The sequence below is a fragment of the Girardinichthys multiradiatus genome, chromosome 3, assembly GCF_021462225.1.
Source record: "Girardinichthys multiradiatus isolate DD_20200921_A chromosome 3, DD_fGirMul_XY1, whole genome shotgun sequence".
Lineage (NCBI taxonomy): Eukaryota > Metazoa > Chordata > Actinopteri > Cyprinodontiformes > Goodeidae > Girardinichthys > Girardinichthys multiradiatus.
The window spans coordinates 45,216,532-45,239,314 of NC_061796.1; the positions used below are offsets into that span (position 1 = coordinate 45,216,532).

A 22,783-nucleotide genomic window follows, 5' to 3' on the forward strand; every position below is an offset into this window, starting at 1 on the left:
TGCTGAAGACCAGATCATTTGTTTGGTGCTTAAACATAAAACACAGCTGAAAGAGGAGGCACTTTCTATTTCCTGTGACTGTAAATCTTATGGTGCTCACAGACTAAAAGAAAATGTTAGAAATAAATCCCTAAAGTGTCCACATGACACAGAGGTGCCATTACTGCCTCCAGCCCACCCCTGGGTGAGGGGATTTACTGTACATTTAACCAAAAATAGCCAAAAGTACCTGTATTATTAGTTTTGCAGATTAGGACTGGCATTCACGTCAGCTGCCATGGTACTACCCAGGGGTTCTTTTTGATCTGCTTTCTTTAGAGGGTCTTTTGTTGGTAATGCAACTATTACCTTTTTTTTCACATGACAACCTTGCTCTGAAGATGAGGGGAAATGAGGACAAAACAGTAAAAATAGGGCAAACTAGAAAAGAGCAGTTCCAACTAAAACCGCAGGATTAATGGATCCTAACGAAGTAAAAGAATATAAGATCTTAAAACCCTCATACCTTAGAGGTGTACACATATAAAATGACTAGAAATGTTATATTTCAGAGCTCAAATAAATGTGGCCTAATAATAAAATTAATAAAACTACAAGTAATCCCTATTTTTTTTTTCTTGTTACCTCATGTCACATTTTGGTTTTCAGTCTCTTTCTTTTGCCTTTTGACACTCAACCTGTCAGATGGAGGAGCAAATCAAATCAGATTTAGTCATGCAGACTATTAGCTTGGAACCAGCAGATGGAGCAACATCTTTAGTCATATCCTTAAGACAGGCTTCAAAGCAGTTTGACTCACGCCAGATGACAAGATGTCATTTCCCTGCAGCCATTCTCCCACTGAATAATGCTGCTATGCGATAGGTATATAAAGGATTTTTCAGTGAGGCCTTAGGGTGCTTTGAAAGTATGAAGTGTTCTTTAAGAAAGCAGCACAATATGTTCTAGCAATTTTCCAGACTTATAAAATTAACTTTCATACCAAATAATAAATAATTAAGGCTAAAAATATAGATTCCACTTTTCGTTTTGCTTAAATTATCTGATCACTTTTTTGCACAACTAACAATCCTAAGAATAATTATGTTTTAACTTAATTGACCTTAATAAATGCACAAAAGAATAAAAAATGCCCAGTTTTCCTACCATTATGTTATTTTCTCTTTTCCACCCTATTTCTTGAGGTTAATATGGTCCAACAAACCAAGTCAAGCCACACATGTTTTAGGGATACAATAGATATCTTTATGTCTGGGCATAACTGGTGTTCCTACTCATTTTATTTTTTTAAGATTTCATTCCTTTTCACAGTGGAATCCACCTTAATAAAAACCCCAGTTCCACATGAAGAAAAGTAAGCCCATATCATGATGCTGCCACCACCATCTCACTGAGGATATGCTGTTCTTTTACTGATGGGTTGTGTTGTTTTTGTGGCACACATATCTTTTGGAATTGGAACCTAAAAGTTCCACCTTGGTTTCCTCAGACCATAACACATTCTCCCATCCATGTACCTGCAATTACAGCTTCAAGTCTTTTGGGTTATTTCTCTACTAGATCTGAACATCTAGAGACTGATTTCTTTGCCCAGATTTTACTACAGTTTCTTAATTGAATTTAGATCTTTTGCCTGAGTCATTCTAACTCATGGATATGCTTTGACCTAAACCAACCCGTTGCAGCTCTAGTTGTATGTTTAGGGTTGTTGGTATGTTGGAAGGTGAACCGTCACCCAAGTCTCAAGTCTTTCGTAGAGCCTATTTGCCCGCTGATGGTGGTCAGAGGCCCCGTGGTGCTGATTGTATGGCAGCCTCGGTTCTGTCAGTCTTCCTCAGGGCAGCTGTGGCTACAATGTAGCTTACCACTGTCAGTGTGTGAATGGATAGATGAATGGGTGGATGACTGATTGTAGTGCAAAGCCATTGCTCTAAAATGTTTTCTTCCAGAACTTCCCTGTATATAGCTCAATCTTCTCATTAACTGTAACCGGCTTGCCTGTCTCTGCTGAAGATAAGACTCGCAGACCATGATGCTGCCAACATGTTTCACAATGGGGAAGGCAGTTCAGGGTGCAACGTTAGTTTTCTTCCACACATAGCATTTTGAATGTAGGCCAGTAAGGTAAACTGTGGTCTTATCAAAACAGCTTCTTTTACATGTTTGCTGTGTCTCCTTCATTGCTTGTGAAAAAAGTTAATTTGAAATTCCTATAGCTTTCTTTCAACAATCTCCTTGCGCTGTGGATCCCTGCAGCTCCTGCGACGTTAGTATTGGCCTTTTGGATGCTTCTCTAGATGATGGATCCATTAGGTCCTTATAACTTGGGATGTTGTTTTATAACTTAACTCTGCTTTAAACGTCTCTGCAACTCCCTCCCTGCTTTGTTGCTTGGCCTCCATGATGCTGTTCACTCACTTATGTTCTCTAACAAACACCTATAAATGACACATATGTATTATATTTACTATTTATAACTTTCAAAGCAATACATTTTATTTAAGGGTGTTACACCCCCCCTCCTCAAGTTGAAGGAGGGAGAGCACACAGGACAACCATAATAAATTGTCAGAGTATTTGTAAGTATGTTACAAATGGGATTTATTTTCTTCTTTTCAAAAAACAGACCCCAAAAGGGTTGAACAACCTGTGGGGGGAGAAAGGGGTGGTTAGGTTGTGCCAAATCAAATAAATAAATAAAACAAAACAGGGCCTAACTATCACCTAAACTAAGCCAGAAGAAATAAAGGAAAAGAAAGCTCTGCTATTGTAGTCTAACAAAACAAGCTCAAAACATTACATGGGTGGCACCAACCTACTTACCTAGTGTGTATAACAGAGAAAAAACTACGAGATGGAAATGTACAGGGTACCCCAAACTTACCTAGCCCACAAACTCCCACCACAAACCTTCAAACAATATTGGAGAACAAAGCATGTGCCAAAAAGCCAGCCAGGTGAAGCCACACCCCCAGCCCTACAGGTGAGCAGTTTATGAAGAGCTGCCTGATCGGCTCCCTCAAGCCAATCAAGACGAATTGGCACCAGCCTGCACTCTGAACCTGTGAGAGACAGGAGACACAAGGGGGGGGGGGGACACAGTCCAGCAGACATGTAACAAAGGGTATCAAGGTAAAAGAGGCTGGATATAAATGTACCTCTTACTTTATACATTTTTATTTCTGAAAATTGTTCCAAACCATTCATGATTTTCTTTCCACTTCCCAGTTAGGCATTGCTTTGTGTCTCTTTATAACATAAAATCCAATGAAATGTGAGAAATGTAAGAAAGGTTCATGAGGTAGGAAAACTTTTGCAGGGCACTGAATTTACAATATCTTTTGTCTAATGCACAGAAGGCAAAGTTGATTAAAAAAATAATAACCTTTTGAATGCATTTATGGTATATTTACACATTGATGCAGAAGGCAAAGAAAACCTATTTGTTAGTTACAACTAGAAAATGAAATCTGCCTTGAATTATAAAGGTAAAAGTCTGAATGATATCTGATGTTTTCCCTGCATCCTAATGCTAAAAACACGTCATTCTAGCGTAGTTTATAGAATCATGCTTGAAAGACAAAATGCTGTTGGTCGCTGTTACACGTGTTTTTTTCTGTAAGAAAGCCCACGCAGGACAAACTGTACCAACATAAAAGTCCATGGTACACTGCTGCCCACCAAAGGATCTCTTGTGGCACTGCAGGTGGACATGTGCAGCAGTATGATTTCTTGTATTAATAAACTTACTGTGTGTTTTCCCTCCTCATGTGTCCCATTTTTTTTTGTTTGTCTACATTTTATTCTGGATAAAATCTGACACAAATTACACTGACCCTGTGTTTATCCAACGATTAAATCAAACCCCACCTTACTGCTGCGTCCTGTTCCTGACCTCTCAATCACTCATCTGTTCCGACATGTACGCGCCACCACGCTTGCCCTCCCTCTCCTTCTCCATCTGTTTGTCCCCGTCGCATCACTTTCCTCCTCCTCCGCCACACTCCAGAGTTTCCTCAGTAAGAGGTTGAAGGGTTCCATCAAGAGGGCCAAGAGTCAGCCGAAACTGGACCGAACGAGCAGTTTTCGCCAAATGATCCTCCCCCGCTTCCGCAGTGCTGATCAAGACAGGTCAGTCAGTGTGTGAGAGATGACACACAGTTATGTGGATCTTTTGGATGTGTTTGACCACTGCTGCGCAGTCATTGTTTCAGTGTTTTGAATATAGTCGAATCGTTAGCCTAAGTTATTTTGATAATCTGATGTTTAAGAACAAGGGAAAGTAAAATGATTCTGGAAAAGACATCCAGGAGTCCCATCAGGTCAGTAGGTTTGGTCATATAATGGATTTGTAATGAGACTGTAAACTAACATTCCGTTGGAGGGGAAAGAAAGTACACCCTTTTTTCAGTTCTTTAGATTTACAAAGCATGTGATAAAAAATCACAGGCTCTAAAATTATTTATATAAAGTATAGAAATACAGACAACAGATTCCAGGATCATTAGTTATTAAACAAAAATGAAGCTATATGAAAGCTGTGTGAAAAAAGTAAGTACACCTCAATATTCTCTTTCACATTGTTGTGGAGGAATCTTTGAGAGCTGTGCACATTTTCATTCTGCATAGCTCTCCTAACGTCCCACCACAGAATTAAATCAGGCTACAACTGGACTTTGACTGGGTCTTTGCATCACCCCGATTCTTGATCTTTTTCCTGCCATCCAGATGTAGATTTGCTGCTGTGTTTGAGATCATTGTCCTTTTCATGTCCCATCTTGGGGCAAGATTTAGCTTTATAATGGGTGGGTTTGTACTTGACTCTAGAATACTTTGGTATACATTGAAGTTCACGGTTGACTTGATGACTGGAAGAAGCCCAGGTCCTGAGGGTGCAAACAAACACAGATTATGATACTTCTACTGCATTAATCCAGAAGTACTGTGGTTCTTTCAGAAGCAGCTATGTTGCCATATGTCTCGACCATTCAACATGATAAGGCTTGCAGAGTCTAAGATGGAGGTCGTAGTTTTTTGTCATTTTTCTAAACATTGCAGGCTCTGACATGGGGGTGGGGGTTGTTTTTTTTAGGAATCCACTCCTGGGAAGATTGGAAGCTGTCTGAAATGTTTTCCAGTTGTGAATAATCGTTCCCTGTAGAATGATTCACTTCAGACTGTTTAGAATGAGCTTACAACCCTTCCCAGACTGGCAAGTCAAGTCAAGTCAAGTTTATTTACAGGTCCTTCTCAAAATATTAGCATATTGTGATAAAGTTCATTATTTTCCATAATGTAATGATGAAAATTTAACCTTCATATATTTTAGATTCATTGCACACTAACTGAAATATTTCAGGTCTTTTATTGTCTTAATACGGATGATTTTGGCATACAGCTCATGAAAACCCAAAATTCCTATCTCACAAAATTAGCATATTTCATCCAACCAATAAAAGAAAAGTGTTTTTAAAACAAAAAACGTCAACCTTCAAATAATCATGTACAGTTATGCACTCAATACTTGGTCGGGAATCCTTTTGCAGAAATGACTGCTTCAATGCGGCGTGGCATGGAGGCAATCAGCCTGTGGCACTGCTGAGGTCTTATGGAGGCCCAGGATGCTTCGATAGCGGCCTTTAGCTCATCCAGAGTGTTGGGTCTTGAGTCTCTCAACGTTCTCTTCACAATATCCCACAGATTCTCTATGGGGTTCAGGTCAGGAGAGTTGGCAGGCCAATTGAGCACAGTGATACCATGGTCAGTAAACCATTTACCAGTGGTTTTGGCACTGTGAGCAGGTGCCAGGTCGTGCTGAAAAATGAAATCTTCATCTCCACAAAGCTTTTCAGCAGATGGAAGCATGAAGTGCTCCAAAATCTCCTGATAGCTAGCTGCATTGACCCTGCCCTTGATAAAACACAGTGGACCAACACCAGCAGCTGACACGGCAACCAGACCATCACTGACTGTGGGTACTTGACACTGGACTTCTGGCATTTTGGCATTTCCTTCTCCCCAGTCTTCCTCCAGACTCTGGCACCTTGATTTCCGAATGACATGCAGAATTTGCTTTCATCTGAAAAAAGTACTTTGGACCACTGAGCAACAGTCCAGTGCTGCTTCTCTGTAGCCCAGGTCAGGCGCTTCTGCCGCTGTTTCTGGTTCAAAAGTGGCTTGACCTGGGGAATGCGGCACCTGTAGCCCATTTCCTGCACACGCCTGTGCACGGTGGCTCTGGATGTTTCTACTCCAGACTCAGTCCACTGCTTCCGCAGGTCCCCCAAGGTCTGGAATCGGCCCTTCTCCACAATCTTCCTCAGGGTCCGGTCACCTCTTCTCGTTGTGCAGCGTTTTCTGCCACACTTTTTCCTTCCCACAGACTTCCCACTGAGGTGCCTTGATACAGCACTCTGGGAACAGCCTATTCGTTCAGAAATTTCTTTTTGTGTCTTACCCTCTTGCTTGAGGGTGTCAATAGTGGCCTTCTGGACAGCAGTCAGGTCGGCAGTCTTACCCATGATTGGGGTTTTGAGTGATGAACCAGGCTGGGAGTTTTAAAGGCCTCATGAATCTTTTGCAGGTGTTTAGAGTTAACTCGTTGATTCAGATGATTAGGTTCATAGCTCGTTTAGAGACCCTTTTAATGATATGCTAATTTTGTGAGATAGGAATTTTGGGTTTTCATGAGCTGTATGCCAAAATAATCCGTATTAAGACAATAAAAGACCTGAAATATTTCAGTTAGTGTGCAATGAATCTAAAATATATGAATGTTAAATTTTCATCATTACATTATGGAAAATAATGAACTTTATCACAATATGTTAATATTTTGAGAAGGACCTGTATATCGTGCTTTTCAGCAACAAGGCACTCAAAGCTCTGTACATGAGGAAAAACATTACAATGATACAGAAAATCAAACACAGAAAACAAATCAAATGACACTAATAATTCTTGGGGGTTTACTGGTAAGAGCTGGTTCTAATCCAATCTTTCTAATAGTTGTAATTAGCTCATTAAGTCCTCTGTGGTAAGGAATTCATCCTCTGTTAGAAGAAAAAGGATAATATTAATCATTGTGGTCGCTGGAATGAGGCAGTTGTGGTCCCATCATTCAACTAAGCTGGGTCACTGGTATAAAATAGTTTTAGTCCAAACTTTTTAAATACTAATAATGTTTGGCTGTCACTAGTATGAAATTGTTGTAATACAATCCTTTTAAGATAACAGCTTTAGTCAAAATTTTCAAATACTAATAATATTTGGCTTTCGCTGGTAATCCTTCTGAGAAATCTGAAAATCTATGAAAAGTAATGAAATCACACACTTAGGTAGATGAGAAAAGAGGCCACATTAGGTAAGAAAGGGAAAAAATTCATATTTCACACTTTATCCTTAGCAGGATGCAGTTTGAGATTGCAAAAAAAACCTCAGCACAAAGAAGCAACATATATACGAAACAACATCATGCCGGGGATCCGGTGAAGGTGGTGTGAGGGGGTGCATATGTTTATCTTGAGCATGTGTGTGTGTGCAAAGTAAGTCCATGAAGCACTGTCACAGAGGCCATTGTCCTTGATGGTACGTTGGAATGTTCATCAACCGGCCACAAAGTTCTGAGCAGGTCCACAGATGTCTTCAGGGAAGGGAGGGGGCAGAGGGAGCAGAGCGTCATGTTTACATAACTTCCAGGAGAAGTTGAAGATAGCCAGCCATCAAGGCCGTGCAGGGGAGCCAGATTCAGAAAAACAACAATTATTTGGGTTAGGCTGACTCTTAATTTTCCGTCAGCCTTGAGAGTCTCGCTGGTGCTTCTCAATGGCGAATCCAAACAGCCAAATTCCTGGTCCTTTCCACCAGATCCAAGAGAACAACTTTCTCCAAGATTTATCCCATTTCACCCCTGAGTCCAGGAACCGCAACCTGCCTGCGATCCTGTATAAGGATCACATCCAGTCTGCGATTCAGCTCACGTAACATCTCAGTCTGAGTGTTGAGCGCTCTCCAGATCCCATCATACATGCCAGACAGCCTTACAACGGCCAGAACAGCTGCTGACGTTTTTTGAATTTCTCGATATGCCAGGTAACCGGCAACTCCAAAAAGCAGAAATCCTGTTATCAAACATCCAATTGTGTACACATCTTCGACATCCTCGACTGACAATATCGACAAACACACAATCTTCCACTTGTGCCAGGAGTCCATTGTGTATCCGGAGAAAAACGTCCCATCTGGACAAGAAGGTTCCCCTTCACCCTGTTTTCTTGTCAAGAAATTTTGATCAATTGCATTGAGAGACCAGCTGACCAAATCCATAACTCTGAATTTTGGAAGATATGCAAAAAGAGGCTCCAAAAAGAAAGACAAGACACAGAGCTGAAGCAGAGTAGATATAGGAGGGTGCGCGAGACAGAGAAAAGCCTCCTCCTCCACCGAGAGTAGAAAGAAAAGAGGCAGCAACAGTTGCTTCTCTAAGGTATTGCTGATATCTTCCCACCCTGGCATTGAGTTAACAGACACCTATATGCTCCAGAGCAGCAAACAGCCATACCTCAAGTTTTATAGAGGTGCTCACATTGATGATGTGTTAATCAAGTGCATTTGGTTCCTTTCCCCTTGAAATCATATGGAAGCTGCAAGGGTGCACTTAGTTTTTCAGCAAACAACTTTTCTATACTTCTCCATTTTTTTTGTTTAATATATACTGACTGTGTAGAATCTGGTGTGTGTACACTTGAAGATAGTTTAAAATAATTATATAACATATTACTACATCCTTATGTTGTCAGAATGATTTAATTTGAAATTGCATCTAAACCCTTTCTAGTGTGTTCACACTTTGTATTTAAAGCTGCTTTCTCATCTTCAAATCACCCAGCATGCTTGTGTCAGGTCTAAATGGGTCCAATATTCACTGAAGTGTCTTTTTATGGTATGAGAGAGATCAGATGAGTCTTGTTGCAGCTTTTTCAATGAGAAGAAAGTTTTCACTTTTCACTCAAATGTCTCACTTTCAGCTGAAACACTTAGCATCATCCTGATTCTCTGTCAGACCAATAAAGGAACATAGGCCCTCTTCCCATGGTAACCAGCAACCTGCCATAATTCTGGTTGTACAGACAGAAATGAGTTAGTGAGAGATTTGCTAAATTATACCTCCTCTGGATCCTGATCCTACAGTTTGAAATACAGATAAATATATTTTTTTATTTACCATAAATCACCCACATTCAGATGAGTTGCCATATTAGGTTTAATCATTTTCAGCCAGTGATTAAATCCGACCAACTTTTATTTAGTCCAGTCAGATAATCTGTGTGCTCATGGGCAGCTACCATCAAGACAAACTCCAGATGGGAATTTTAGGTGGAGTCGAACTTGAGGGCAAAAAAGGACTCAACTGAAAGCTACATCTGTGAAACCATGCTGTAAGGAAGATGTCTGCTAAGACACTAATCAGCAGGATTTACTTACTCCGAGGAGACACAACAACCAAAGCCTTGATTAAACCAGCTTGTGCCACCAACTTATAGCAAAAATCAATTTTCAAAACTCCTTCAGTTCTTTCAGAAAAAAGTTCTATGAACACCTGCAGCTTTCTTCATTTTGATTCAATGTTTTATTCTTTGCTATCAAGGGGAGGGTTTACCTCTCTCTGATATGGATTAAATTCATGGTTCTGAGCTCTAAAACAGGTAGTTAAATGTTTCATACAGCTCAGGTTAATTTTGTCTTTTATACAGTATTTACACATTCAGTCACTGTTTTACTTAAGTTCCACATTTAAGGCCAGCATCATATCTGGGCTGTGCAAAAGTTGTAGATCATACCTCAGTTTTATATTTTCTTTCTGAACAGTCAGACGTTTTGGTTCTTCTTTACGAAAACCTTTTAAAGGTCTTTCAAAGTTTTTGTTTTGATGGGAGTTAAGTTTTTATTCACTTTGGCTTATATTTCCCCCCCCCCTGCTTTTTGAAAACTGATATCAGTTTCTCAGAGGGGTTAAGATCTTGGGAGTTTCCTGACCACATGTCCAAAACTTTAATGTTCTGATCTTTGGGCTGTTTCTTTTTCACCTTTGCTGTGTGACATGGTTCTATATCATGTGGAAAAATCAACACATCAATACAAACTTTTTGCTTTATTGTTGGAAGAAGTGTCTCTTGGAGGACACCTTGAAGTCACTCTTTTGTCATGACAGTGTTGTTGAGCATCCTATGAATGAAGAGAAGTAAATCCAAACATGGGTTTTATCAGGATTCTTGAGTGTTGATCCAACACAGGACTAATGGTGGCACTCATTTTTTTCTTCTCCAGATTCCATGAAAAATAACTTTGCACCAGTCTACTGTTGTCCCTACTTACACCTTCTGCAGAATTTCACACCATTTTTGAAGTTTTATTTGTGTCTTATTTACTACTCCTATTGTCTAAAAGTATTGAGCTTGCAGAAGTATATATATACGTATACCCACCTACTGCCAATGTTAGGCAAGCTCTTCATTGGTGGCAACACCACCCCAGTATTATCCAAAATGTTGACAGTATTATCAACTATTTTCTGGATACAACATATAAATACTAACGATATTAATTGCACATTTCTTTCCGGATGTTGTGCTGCTTCTGTTTCTTGGTGGTGCAGTACTATTCATGCTTTTCGAATCCAGTATGCTCCGGCATCTGGCAGCAACAGACTGTAGTCGGATTAGATGGCCATCAGCTCGCCGCAGCACTTCTCTGCCATTTGATGAGAGCTGACTTTCTTCTCCTGACTCTACAGCGTCTCTCTGTCATAGTGGCTTAAATATATCTAAAGAAGCAGTAGATTCTTCGCTGCTGTCTGTGTAGCTGCCATTGTAGCAACAGTCAGTTTACGTGCAGGGATTCCCCTTTGACATCATAAAATCACAAAGGAGTAGTCTGAAAGTGCCTATTAGTGAAATTTATGACCATATATCTCAACAACTGTTCATTTCAGTGGCTTGAATTTAGTCATACTCATACTCATACTCGTAGTCGTACTCGTACTCTTCATCTTCCGCTTCATCCGGGACTGGATCGCCATTCCCATAAACACTCAAGCACCCTGCAGAGGGTATAGAGCTGGTCCAGTGTTCCATGACCGAGACTGCTCCTCCTGAAGCCGAGGTTTGACTATTGGCTGGACTCACCTCTCCAATACCCTGGCATAGGCCTTACCAAGGAGACTGAGGAGTGTGATCCCCCTATAGTTGGAACACACCCTCCGGTCCCCCTTCTTATGAAGTGGGACCACCACCCCGGTCTGCCAGTCCACAGGAACTGTCCCCAACCGCCACGCAATGTTGAAGAGGTGTCAACCATGACAGCCCCACAACATCCAGAGACTTGAGGTACTCAGGACAGATCTCATCCACCCCCAAAGCCCTGCCATCATGGAGTTTTTTAACCACCTCGGTGACTTCAGCCTGGGTGATGAAAGAGTCCAACCCTGAGTCCCCAGTCTCTGTTTCCACCAGGGAATGCATGATGGCAGGATTGAGGAGATCCTCGAAGTACTCCTTCCGATAATGTCCCCAGTCGAGGTTAACAGCTCCCCACCCCCACTGTAAACAGTGCTGGCGAAGCACTCCTTCCCCCTCCTGAGGCATCGGACAGTTTGCCAGAATCACTTTGAGGTAGTACTTCTCCATGGCTTCACTGAACTCCTGCCATGCCCGTGTTTTTGCCTCTGCCAAACGCGGCTTCACGTACCCATCAGCCGCCTAAAAAGTCCCGCAAGCCAACCACAGCCGATAGGACTCCTTCTTCAGCTTGACAGCATCCCTTACTGCCGGTGTCCACCACCGGGTTCAAGGATTGCCGCCGCGACAGGCACCGCAGACCGTATGGCCACAGCTATGGGCGGCAGCATCAATAATAGACACAGAGAACATGGTTCACTTGGACCCCTCCTTGAACCGCCACCTTAACGTGGTGGAGGGGTTTAAGTCCTCGAATGATCCTAGTGGCTATGTTGTCAGGGGCTTAAATGCCCCTGGTAGGGTCTCCCATGGCAAACAGGCTCTGGGTGATGGGTCAGACAAAAAGCGGTTAAAGACGCCCTCATAAGGACCACACAATCGAGGCAAGTGATGTCGACCGGGACAGCGGAGCTGGGGTCCCACCCTGGAGCCAGGCCTGGGATCAGGACTTGTGGGGTCGTGTTGCTCCTCGCTGGACCCAGCCAGGCCAAGCCCTAATGAGAGATGCGAGGCCATCCCCCAGTGGGCCCACCACCTGCAGGGGGAACCACAAGGGACCGGTGCAAAGAGGATCGGGCAGCGGACGAAGGTGGAGACCTCGACAGCCCAATCTTCGGATGCTTAGGTTGGCTCTAGGGACATGTAATGTCACCTCGCTGGGGGGAAAAGGAGCCTGAACTTGAGCGGGAGGTCGAGAGATATAGACTAAAACTAGTCAGACTCACCGCCATGCCCAGCATGGGCTCTGGAACCCAGCTCCTCGAGAGAGGTTGGACTCTCTTCTACTCTGGAGTGGCATGCGGGGAGAGGCAACAAGCTGGGGTGGGTTTGCTTGTTGCCCCCCAGCTCATCCATCTCGTGTTGGGGTTTACCCCGGTGGATGAGAGGGTCGCATCCCTGCGCCTTCAAGTTGGGGACAGGTCTCTGACTGTCGTTTCGGCCTACGGGGCGAGCGGTACTGCGGAGTACCCAGCCTTCTTGGCGTCCCTGTCGGGGGTGCTGCATAGTGCCCCTCCAGGGGACTCTGTTATTCTGCTGGGAGACTTCAACGCACACGTGGGAAATGATAGTGACACCTGGGGAGCCGTGATTGGGAGGAATGGCCTCCCCAATCTGAATCAGAGTGGTGGTAGTCACGGACTGTCCGTAGTGAACACCATGTCCAAGCATAAGGGTGTTCATCACTGCACTTGGCACCAGAACACCTTAGGCAGGAGGTTGATGATCGACTTTGTTGTCGTGTCTTCAGACCTTCGGCCGTATATTTTAGACACTTCAATGAAGAGTGGGGCTGAGCTGTCCACTGATCACCACCTGGTGGTGAGTTGGATCTGCTGGAAGGGGAGACAGACTTGGCAGGCCCAAGCGCATAGTGAGGGTCTGCTGGGAACCCGCGGCCAGGGATATATTCAACTCCAACCACTGGGAGAACATTGACCAGATTCCGGGGGAAGCATGAATTTACTTTTTGAAATAGCTTATCAATGTTTCCTTTCCATAAATGTAATTGGATTGATCATGAAAATTTGATGTCACAGGCACTTTAACCTTTATACCCTTCTGCTAAAAAATAATACAAATATATACTTCAGGCTTGACAGGACTTGTTCCACACACTGTGCTTTGTTGCTGAATATTTAAAGCAATGACAGACAAGAATCTGTGATAGAGACCTTTTTAAATACAGCTCCACTCACTGAATTTGTCTGTAATTTTGACAAAAGTATGGATTTTCAAAGCTTTCATTTTTCATCTGGTCAACAGTTGAGATACTTAAAAGTTACAAGCATTTGTTTATTAAACTTCAGTTAAATTTGTTAGAGCTCGTTCTTAAAAGTATGCTTTTTAGTTTTCTTGTTTGTTGAGTTTTCCTCTCAGATATGTGCTTAAACCTATCTGATGTGTTGCAGATATTTTAAAACGTATTCCAGCTGTCTCTTTTTTAGTGTCTCTGCTGAGAGCTGGCTCAGACCTTAATTTTCCTCCAGCTCTCCTGCTGTCTTCTCAATCCCTTCATTCTCCACAATCCTCTCGCATCCTCCTCTTCACTCTTCTTTCTTTCCGACACTTCATACTCTCATATCTTCCTCTCTGAAGGATCCGCTGTTTACATAATGAACTTAATTTCCACTGAGAGGTCGTCTTTCTCACCCCCTCCCCCCCTTTCTCTCAGATTTTGTCATGACTTCCTCCAGTCTCTGCTCTCTCTGTCCTCCCTTCAATCTGACTCATTCCTTTAGGTCTATTTATATCTCTCCCTCACTCCATGAGCTTCTCTCTATCCCTGGTTCCCTGTGTGATCAGTGCTCCGTTGATGAACGTTATGACTGGGTATAGGCATAAGCAATCGTGGGAAAAGTGAGTGCAGAGCAGAGGATTTAGTTTTTCTTCATCTCCGTCCTTTTTTTCCTTCTCGGGGGGGTCTCCTTGCTCCTGGCCAGCACTCCTCACTCTCTGCTTAGATTGATTGTGTCATCATTTCTGTGCAAATGGATATGTGACTGTCACCTGCTCCTGCGCATGCATCTGTGCACTGTAATCAAGGTGAGCATGATGAGCGGTGTTGATTAGAGAGGCTCTGTACTTGTTACTGGGAGATGTTTACAAAAACTGTAAATGTCAAAGAACTCTTTTTCTTTAGTAAGTATTTCAATATATATATTCTCTCTAGAGTTTCAAATGCTGTAGAAGTAAAATTTAATTTTCTGTGGGAGTTATCTTTTGAAGTAATAAAAGCTGTAAGATATGAAATAACAGAATGAGATATAAGGTGTAGCTACAGTATATTTTCTGTAGGATATTCTTTTGTAGTTAGCTAATAAAGCCAGTCACTAGACCATTTCTTTCTGCACACCTAGCAGCTGCCTGGTGGGTCTTGTAAAGATACCTTTGGAGATTTTTTATTTTTTATCAGTCAATCAAAAGAGAAGGCTGCATAACCGTCAACACAGCCATGGAAAAAATGATCAATCCTTGTTGCTTTTATTGGAGTTAAGAAAGCAAGCAACATCCAAGCACTGCTAATCAAATACAATTATCAGAATTTGTGTCAGTACCGCTATAAAAGCAGGAATTTTGGTGCTTTGCTGCACTGAAATCTACCACTGTGTGTTAACACAATCCCAGAGTAACAAAATATCAGCAATTACCTTACAGAATCAACTGTTGCTCCCCATCAATCTGTGAAGAGTTGTAGGGCTATTTTCATTTGAAGTTCTTGATTCTACTGAGAGAAGAATTACTTATATTTAGAAAGCATTTAATCAACTCCCAATCTGCTCAGGATCATCCCAGCATATAAAAACATACCAAAGCGTAATCCTGGACTCTGCAGCCCTCAGTTACCATGTTAAATGTTAAAGATACAAGTGAACAAGTGTGGCTTGTTGAGAAGGGTTGAAGGAGATACCTTTTTTATTCACAACGAATGTGGCAGCGTGACTTACATTTTCAACGTTGCATCTGAAGGAATTGAGAAGATCATGAAATATTCTGAATACCAAAATATTCTATAGTCAGTTGTGAGGCCGCTTGGCCCAGTCTGGGTTATCAATAGGACACTGAGCCCAAACACAGCAGGAAATGTACAAAAGCATGGCAAAAAAGAAAAGAATCAACGTGTTGCAATGGCCCAGTCAAAGTCCACTCCTCAGCATGATTGAAATGTAGTGGTGGAACCATTAGAGGCTTGAGCAGTAACTGTCTGCAAACCAAATTCCTCCACAATAATGTGAGAGACCAAAAATGACTACCAAGTGTTTTACTGATAGAGGTGATTCTACAAGCTTGTCATGACTGCAGTGTAATACTGGGTAACAGAAAACTACACTCAAGATCATATTCATTTTGTTCTAAGGCAACATATCAGTAAACCAGGAACAAAAACAGCAAAACTTCGCAAAACGATAAACTATGATCTACTTCAATGTGTCACATCTGCTCTTCTTCTGTAACTTATAAAAGTAAAACCTTATGTTAAAATTGTAGATTTTCGTTTCTCTGTCTTTAAATTTAGAAAGTGATTTATTTTGTTGAGAAATATCAGTTGTTCATTCTGCCCATTTTCAGTAATTTGCAATGGAAGCACCTGTCACCCAGGAACGGACATTTATTCTTTAGTTCTTTTATGAAAAAGTCATGACACATTATATGACACTATGCATTATAATACTTTAGTAACTTGTTTACTAACACCGTTTGTCCAGTAAATGTTGCATTGATTAAATAATATACAAACTGGCAATATCAGATAAACAGATTATTACTGCAGCTTGTAAACACAAGGCATTTTATTTTAGACATTTTGTAAAGATAAAGAGATCTCCTACTCCGATTTAATTATCCCCAAACATTATCATGCATTATTGAATTTTACTGAATTTAATATGAATGTGAAATAACATGAAAGTATGTTTGAATCTTGGGGTTGAAGAGCTTCCTTATTATCATTCTCATTCACATCACATCGAGTTTGAAATGCAGAAGTATGCTAATGTTGTATTTGGTTAAAAAGGTAATATCTGCATATGTTACATCCAGCCTTAATGGATTATTTGGAAAATTACGACCTGGTTTCAATCTATCAATACAGTCAGGGGTACATCTTTGATGCAATAGCAAAAAATAAATAAAAAGAATGAAAAAAGCTTTTAATGTTAGAATTAACATATAGATGCTGACATGAAGGGGTTCTTATGTCGAACCATAATGAAACCGCTCCGCTCCATCATCTGACCAACTATCACTCTCCCAGGACCCGTTTGATGCAGAGCTTCAAAGAGTCCCACTCCCATGAGTCCTTGCTGTCTCCCAGCAGCGCTGCCGAGGCACTGGACCTCACTCTGGACGAGGACGCCATCATCAAACCTGTCCACTCCAGCATCCTGGGACAGGAGTACTGTTTTGAGGTGAGAGCTGAGATGCACAATGGAAGAGTAACAGGACACACACACTTTAAGTCCAGAGAGCTCAAAACCTCACAAAAAAAGTAATAAAATCTGATTATCCATTTAAAAAAAAAATAAAAGTAAAACAAAGCACGGATTTTAAAACTAGTGTTGGGATTTATGACGTTTTCCATCAATTTTCATTAGTGGAAACTGACAGAGGTTGAGACATTGTTTTGGCGCCTTAGTTGCTGTCTCCATAGTGACTGATGGCTGTGGTACCGTTGGCTATAACCTCAGGTGACAACGGCGTCAGGAACCAAGTGCTTTGCGTGTCGCTCAGCCGCAGAGAGAGACAAATGGATCGAGAACCTGCAGAGAGCTGTCAAGCCCAACAAGGTGAGGGGAGAGAAAGGGATGCGGATGATCCCTGTGTCTGTGTCTCTCTCTCTCCTCCCCGTCTCCTGTTGTTGTTTGTTTTCCAATAAGAGCGCACCGCTTCATTTCTCTGTGTGAACTCCATCCTCATGTCTGTGTGTGTCTGTGTCGAGCAATTTAGTGGCGTCTGCAAGCGAAGTGTTAAAGCCTCACAGGGTAATGCTTCAGGGTGGAGGGTCCCAATTGCTGTTTTGAAAAACCACTAATCGAGAAATGTGATTTGAGTAAATTGTGCACAGCAGGTTGATGTGTACCAGCTCAGCATGCCTGTGAAAGCTGATGCTCTATGATACTGGGTAGTTGGGAGGAGAGGAGCGACAACAAGCCAACATGACTGACTCCAGGGCTTTCTCACTGCTCTGTGGGCTTTGTGCCTGAACCAGTTCAATCTAAATGTTTTCTAACTTGGATGTGCATCTGATTTTAGGAGGTGTTAACTTCTTAAATGAGATGTTCTGTTGCATAAACCTACCCAAAAACGCTTAAAAGTGATTGGACAAAGCTTTGTTTAACACAAGTTACAAAGGAATGTCAACCCAACTAACGAAGTGCTCAGGGAGGAAATGGGTCGGTAATAAGAGTCTCATCTACAGAGTAATGTTGAGAACTCTGACATGTTTGCATAATCAAAAAGCTCAACGGTGTTATGTAATATTTTCTAGTACTTTATAATGTTCCTAAATGAAAATATGCTTGGTTTAGACATGTTGACTCATGTGCTAAACTGTTAAAATCTTGAGTCACCTCTATTTTCTTCATAGTTTGTTTCCAGGTAGCCAGACTTCAAATTTCTTTTAAAGTGGTCTTAATCATTAGATTTCTAAGATTTCTAAAGGTTTGTAAAGAGATTTTTATTTTTTTCTTTGGACTGTGATTGCCCTGTTTGTTCTGTCCAGTATTTCACAATAATTATTTTTTTGTTCATGTGGCTATTTAACTGATCTATGAAGAAGTGTAGGAGCACAACACCACAGGTTGTTTTGTATGGAAGATTATAGATGTCTTAGTATTGAGGAATAGCTGCATAAGCAACTGCTGAGGAGCTGTCTGACTGCAAATGTAAAGAATGCTTCTTGTTGGCAGATTTGAAAAACAGGTAGGTTTATTAGGCACGCACACATAAAACGTACACCTACTGTGTTTTTGTTTTTGACTGGCTCCATAGGAAAGCCGACTGAATTTTGTAGTAACGCCGTGCAAACAATAAAGTGATGGCTTTGCTCCAAAACCTGATTATCCTTATGCTGTAATGCCGAAACCATTATGTAAACAGGACTGAGATTACCCATCAGCAACTGCAGCAGTTGATTCACATGAAGACTCTGAATGCAGGCTGATGGAGGCACTAAAAACATCTAAAGAAACTTTACAACTTTGTAAGTACTCTTTGTTTGAATCCTTCACAAAGAAAAATCAATGTTTTTTAACAAATCCGGATTTTACTGATCAGCGGATTACAGGACTGAGTTTGGGTGAGTGATTTCTTCAGTTTTATGGAGTTTATTTTTATTATTTAAAGCAGATTTGTATAGGATGTGGTCAAGCAGAGCATGCAGTATGTAATCATCAGAAGGGTGATTTAACTGTTGAATCTTGTCAGGTCTTGGCAGTACTTTTCAAATTGTTTGTCTACATGTGATGAGAGAAATTGCAGCCAAAGTACAAAGAAAGCTTTGAACAACTTTCAGAAAGTCTACAGAAACCTTGATCATGACCACTTTAAAAGATTACAAGCAAGTCTTGGAAGTAAAATGTAAAGAAGACATGGAAGAAGGGTGGTTTAAAACCTTTGCACAATACTTTGTAAGACAACCTGTCTTTTCTGCTGAGGAAATTAAAAATAAAAGATTTTTGCTCAAATCATCTCAAACTGATGGATCATTGTGAAAATGTTTCCATGTGAACTGACTTTGGTAGATTAAACAGCATTACTGAGCCTTTTTGTTTACTGAGGATAAGGAATCCTGGTATTTCTTTTCAGTTTGACCTTGTTGCAGTTAGTTTAGATGCTATGGCGACAATTGTGATTCCCACTTCATTCCCCCTCATCTAGAGGTGTTAAATCTAATCGTGAAATCTCCTAAATGTGCACCTCAACAGCTGCTAAACTGGAACAAACTGATGTTGAATCAAACCAAAATACTCCTGTGTTTCAATTATTGTGTTCTGTATAAAAACTGCATAGTTTTGCAGCATTGATGTGAAGTGCTTCCTCAGCTGTAAGATTATGGTTTCATCCTCACATCCTTAATTTAACTAATCTTAGAACCAAATAATTTCAATAATTTCCCTGTAGATCTGATAGTTCTGTGAAATCGTCCTGTGCTCCTCCAGTTTGTTATTAAAAGTGAGCAGACATGTGAGACATGCAGCTTTGATAGCATCTGGGGACTGGAGACCAATTAAACCCTTCTGAGATGAAACTTCATGGGAGCTGGATGTTCTTTGTCCAGATGCTCGGGCCGCAGGGGTTCTGGCTGAGTCACGGCGCTCCGAGGATTCCTAACGGATATTTTCACAGATAGTTCTCTCCCCTCCTATGCCTGAAAGTCACGAGTCATGTATCTCAGACCAGATGCACCAGCAGAGACAGGACTAACCACAGAGAGAAAGATTATCATCAGTCTTTTTAACTTACCTGGCCCGTTGGTTCTCTTTTAAGGTCTTCTTCAGTTTTTCATGAAAAATCAGAGCAGCCAATCCACTCTCATGTTTTTGTAGTCAAATCTGAGATATAACAGAAAGACAGAAGCCATGTGGGGATTTCAAGGCAGAGAACCCAGTCCCATACTGGTGCTGCTGCTCTGGCAAACTGAGACACCAGATGCCCAAAAACGTTCAGAGTCACTGGTTTGGAAATAATTATTCCTCTTGTTTGACACCAGATATAAAAGAGGAAAAAACCGTTGGTTCTGAAGATCATGGATGAAAATGAGACGTTGAATAGTGTGAGGCTAACGGCAGTGATTCAGCTGAAACATCATTCTGCAACCAGCAGCAAGAGTTGTCAAATCTAACACAGGCTTTCTGATCATGATAAGGATTCAACACAGAAACATAATTACCATTGTTTGTGTCTTTGTTGCAAAGATGAAATGGAGGAATTTTCTTTTCATTTTTTGTCATTTGTCTTTTGTGTGTCTATCATGCAGTTCAGTGCCTCTGTGTTAAGAATTTGGAGCTGCTCTCTCAACTTCAGTGCATCATTTTCTCTCCCCTGCAGGATGACCTGCTGTTGCCCATTATTCACCCCTCTCTGTCTCTCTGTCCTTGAAGTTTTTCTTGTTGCATTTTTGTATCTCTCTCCCTTTCTCATATCATCTTCTTTCTATAAATACTTTTGAAAGCTTGGTTTTTAATGCTGTAAACTGTCTTTGAGCTGGTTTCATCTTCATACAGGACAACAGCCGGAGGGTGGACAATGTGCTCAAACTGTGGATAATCGAAGCCCGCGAACTCCCAGCTAAGAAGCGCTACTACTGCGAGCTGTGCCTGGACGACATGCTGTACGCCCGCACCACCAGCAAGCCCCGTACCGACACCGTTTTCTGGGGCGAGCACTTTGAGTTCAACAACCTTCCGGCCGTCCGCAACCTTCGCCTTCATCTGTACAAGGAGACAGACAAGAAGAGACGGAAGGTGACTGAGCGATCTGAGCATTGGTGAAGGAAATGTTTGAAATCTGTTTTGAAGCTGTTTTGAAGCTTTTTTTTTTGTAGCCCCACAAATACAAATAATCCTCTCAGCTTCTGCTACACAGCACACAGTAACTGCATTTAGTCATATTTTTGAGTATATTTATATTTTTGATGGAAAGCAATTCAAACATCAAAAGTATGTGTGGTGTCCCCCAGGGATCAATCTTGGCCCCCCTGCTTTTTGTCATCTACATCCCTCCACTCAGTTGTGTCATCAGCAGACACAATTTGTCATTCCACTGTTATGCTGATGACACACAATTATACATCAGAACTGCTCCCAACCCCTCCATAGCCCTGTCATGTGTTGCTGCCTGTCTTGAGGAGATTAATGCCTTGATGAACAGCACCTTTCCTCAGCTGAACAGTAGCAAAACCGAGGCACTTCTTGTTGGCACAATTCACCAGACCACCAACTCCTCAATTTCCTAGCTCTCCCTTGACGACCAGGTAATTGCTCTCTCCCCCTCAGTAACTAACCTTGGGTTTCAGGTTTGACCAACAACTCACCTTTGACAACCACATAAAGAATATATCAAAGACCTCGTTCCACCACCTTCACAACATCTTCAAGATCCTTCCACTTCTTTCCCGCTCTGACGCAGAAAAACTTATCCGTGCCTTTGTTTTCTCCAGACTGGATTACTGCAAAGGACTTTTTACGGGGATCTCCTCCAAAAACATTCAAAATTTACAGTACACCCAGAACAGTGCCACAGTAGTCCTTATGCAAGTACAAGCATTTTACACCCATCCTAAACTCCCTCCACTGGCTCCCAGTCCCATTTTGCATGCAATATAAAATTATTCTGCTCACCCATTAATGCATCAGCAGCCATGGTCCATCTTATCAACAGGAGCTCCTTCCACTCCAAACCTCCACCCGCACGCTCAGGTCGTCCAGCGGCCGGCTCCTCCAGGTCCCCTCTACCAGGCTCAGAACCATGGGGGACAGAGCCTTGTGCTCTGCTGCAACCCGGCTCTGGAATAGCCTCCCTCCAGCGCTGAGAGACACCCAGAGTCTCGATTCTTTTAAAGTTGGACTGAAGACATTCCTGTTTAGAAAAGCTTTTAACTACTAAATATTTATTACACTCTAGTGTTGTTTTATTCTTTTTTCTTGTGTTTTGATTGTAGCAGTCTGAGATTCCTTGGAATGAAAAGTGCATTATAAATAAAATGTATTATTATTATGTAAAAATCCCAATCAGTTTTGGGGGTTTGCAAACATCCTCCGAGTATATCACCATATATTACATATCCTTTTGTTCTATAGAGTTTAATATAAGGGTTCTTCCTCCCTCTCTACGGACGCAGTCTGTGAGAAAGGAAAACTCTGAAATCATGAATCAGACTAGAACTAGGGCGAACAAAACAACGATTCAGAGCAGAATAAATCATTCAATAAGTGTAAGAATTAACGTTTCCTAACTTGTGTTTAAACAATTCTTCATGTCTTCCCAAAAAAATTCATTTTTTCTAAAATATGTCTAGTTTCTTCTTATTTTTATTTAAACAGACTTTAAAAAAAAAAAAGATGTCTGAGGAAATAAACCTTCCTTCAGTTTAGTTGTGCTTATGAGTATATTTCTTGTGTATCTTTCAGGAAAAGAGCACATACTTAGGATTGGTCAGCATCCCCATCTCAAGCATCACCGGGCGGCAATTTGTGGAGCAGTGGTACCCTGTCATCCAGCCCAGCGTCCTCACAAAGGGAGCTGGTGTCGGAGGAGGGAAAATCATCAACGCATCGCTACGCCTCAAATCCCGCTTCCAAACCATGAACATCCTACCCATGGAGCTGTACAAAGAGTTCGCAGAGTACGTCACCAACAACTACCGCACTCTGTGTGCCGTGCTGGAGCCTGTGCTGAGTGTGAAGAGCAAAGAGGAGGTGGCCTGTGCTTTGGTGCATATCCTGCAAAGCACAGGCAAGGCAAAGGTAAGGGACAATGTTTCCTTCACTGTGATTATCTGAAGCCTCGTCTGCAGAAAGTTCAGGATCACTGGGTCTGATTGAGTGTCC

General features: G+C 41.6%; 1 protein-coding gene and 1 long non-coding RNA gene across 12 annotated transcripts in view; one reads left to right on the forward strand and one right to left on the reverse strand.

Annotated features, from left to right (window-relative positions):
- Positions 1-22,783, forward strand: part of syngap1b (synaptic Ras GTPase activating protein 1b) — a 257,294-nt gene that overhangs the window by 191,889 nt on the left and 42,622 nt on the right. For 10 of the 11 annotated variants that reach the window (XM_047362203.1, XM_047362192.1, XM_047362193.1 and 7 more), the window contains 5 exons: positions 4,010-4,131; positions 16,489-16,642; positions 16,922-17,020; positions 20,459-20,698; positions 22,364-22,699. In XM_047362203.1, the coding sequence (XP_047218159.1) occupies positions 4,010-4,131; positions 16,489-16,642; positions 16,922-17,020; positions 20,459-20,698; positions 22,364-22,699 (951 nt within the window). Of the gene's footprint in view, positions 1-4,009; positions 4,132-14,037; positions 14,280-16,488; positions 16,643-16,921; positions 17,021-20,458; positions 20,699-22,363; positions 22,700-22,783 lie in introns of those variants that run through there. The other variant, XM_047362202.1, reaches the window with a different exon arrangement.
- On the reverse strand, positions 2,168-3,997 carry LOC124866416. The gene is made up of 2 exons (XR_007037803.1): positions 2,885-3,997; positions 2,168-2,438 (listed from the first exon to the last, which is right to left on the reverse strand). It is a non-coding gene; the product is annotated as an uncharacterized LOC124866416 (long non-coding RNA).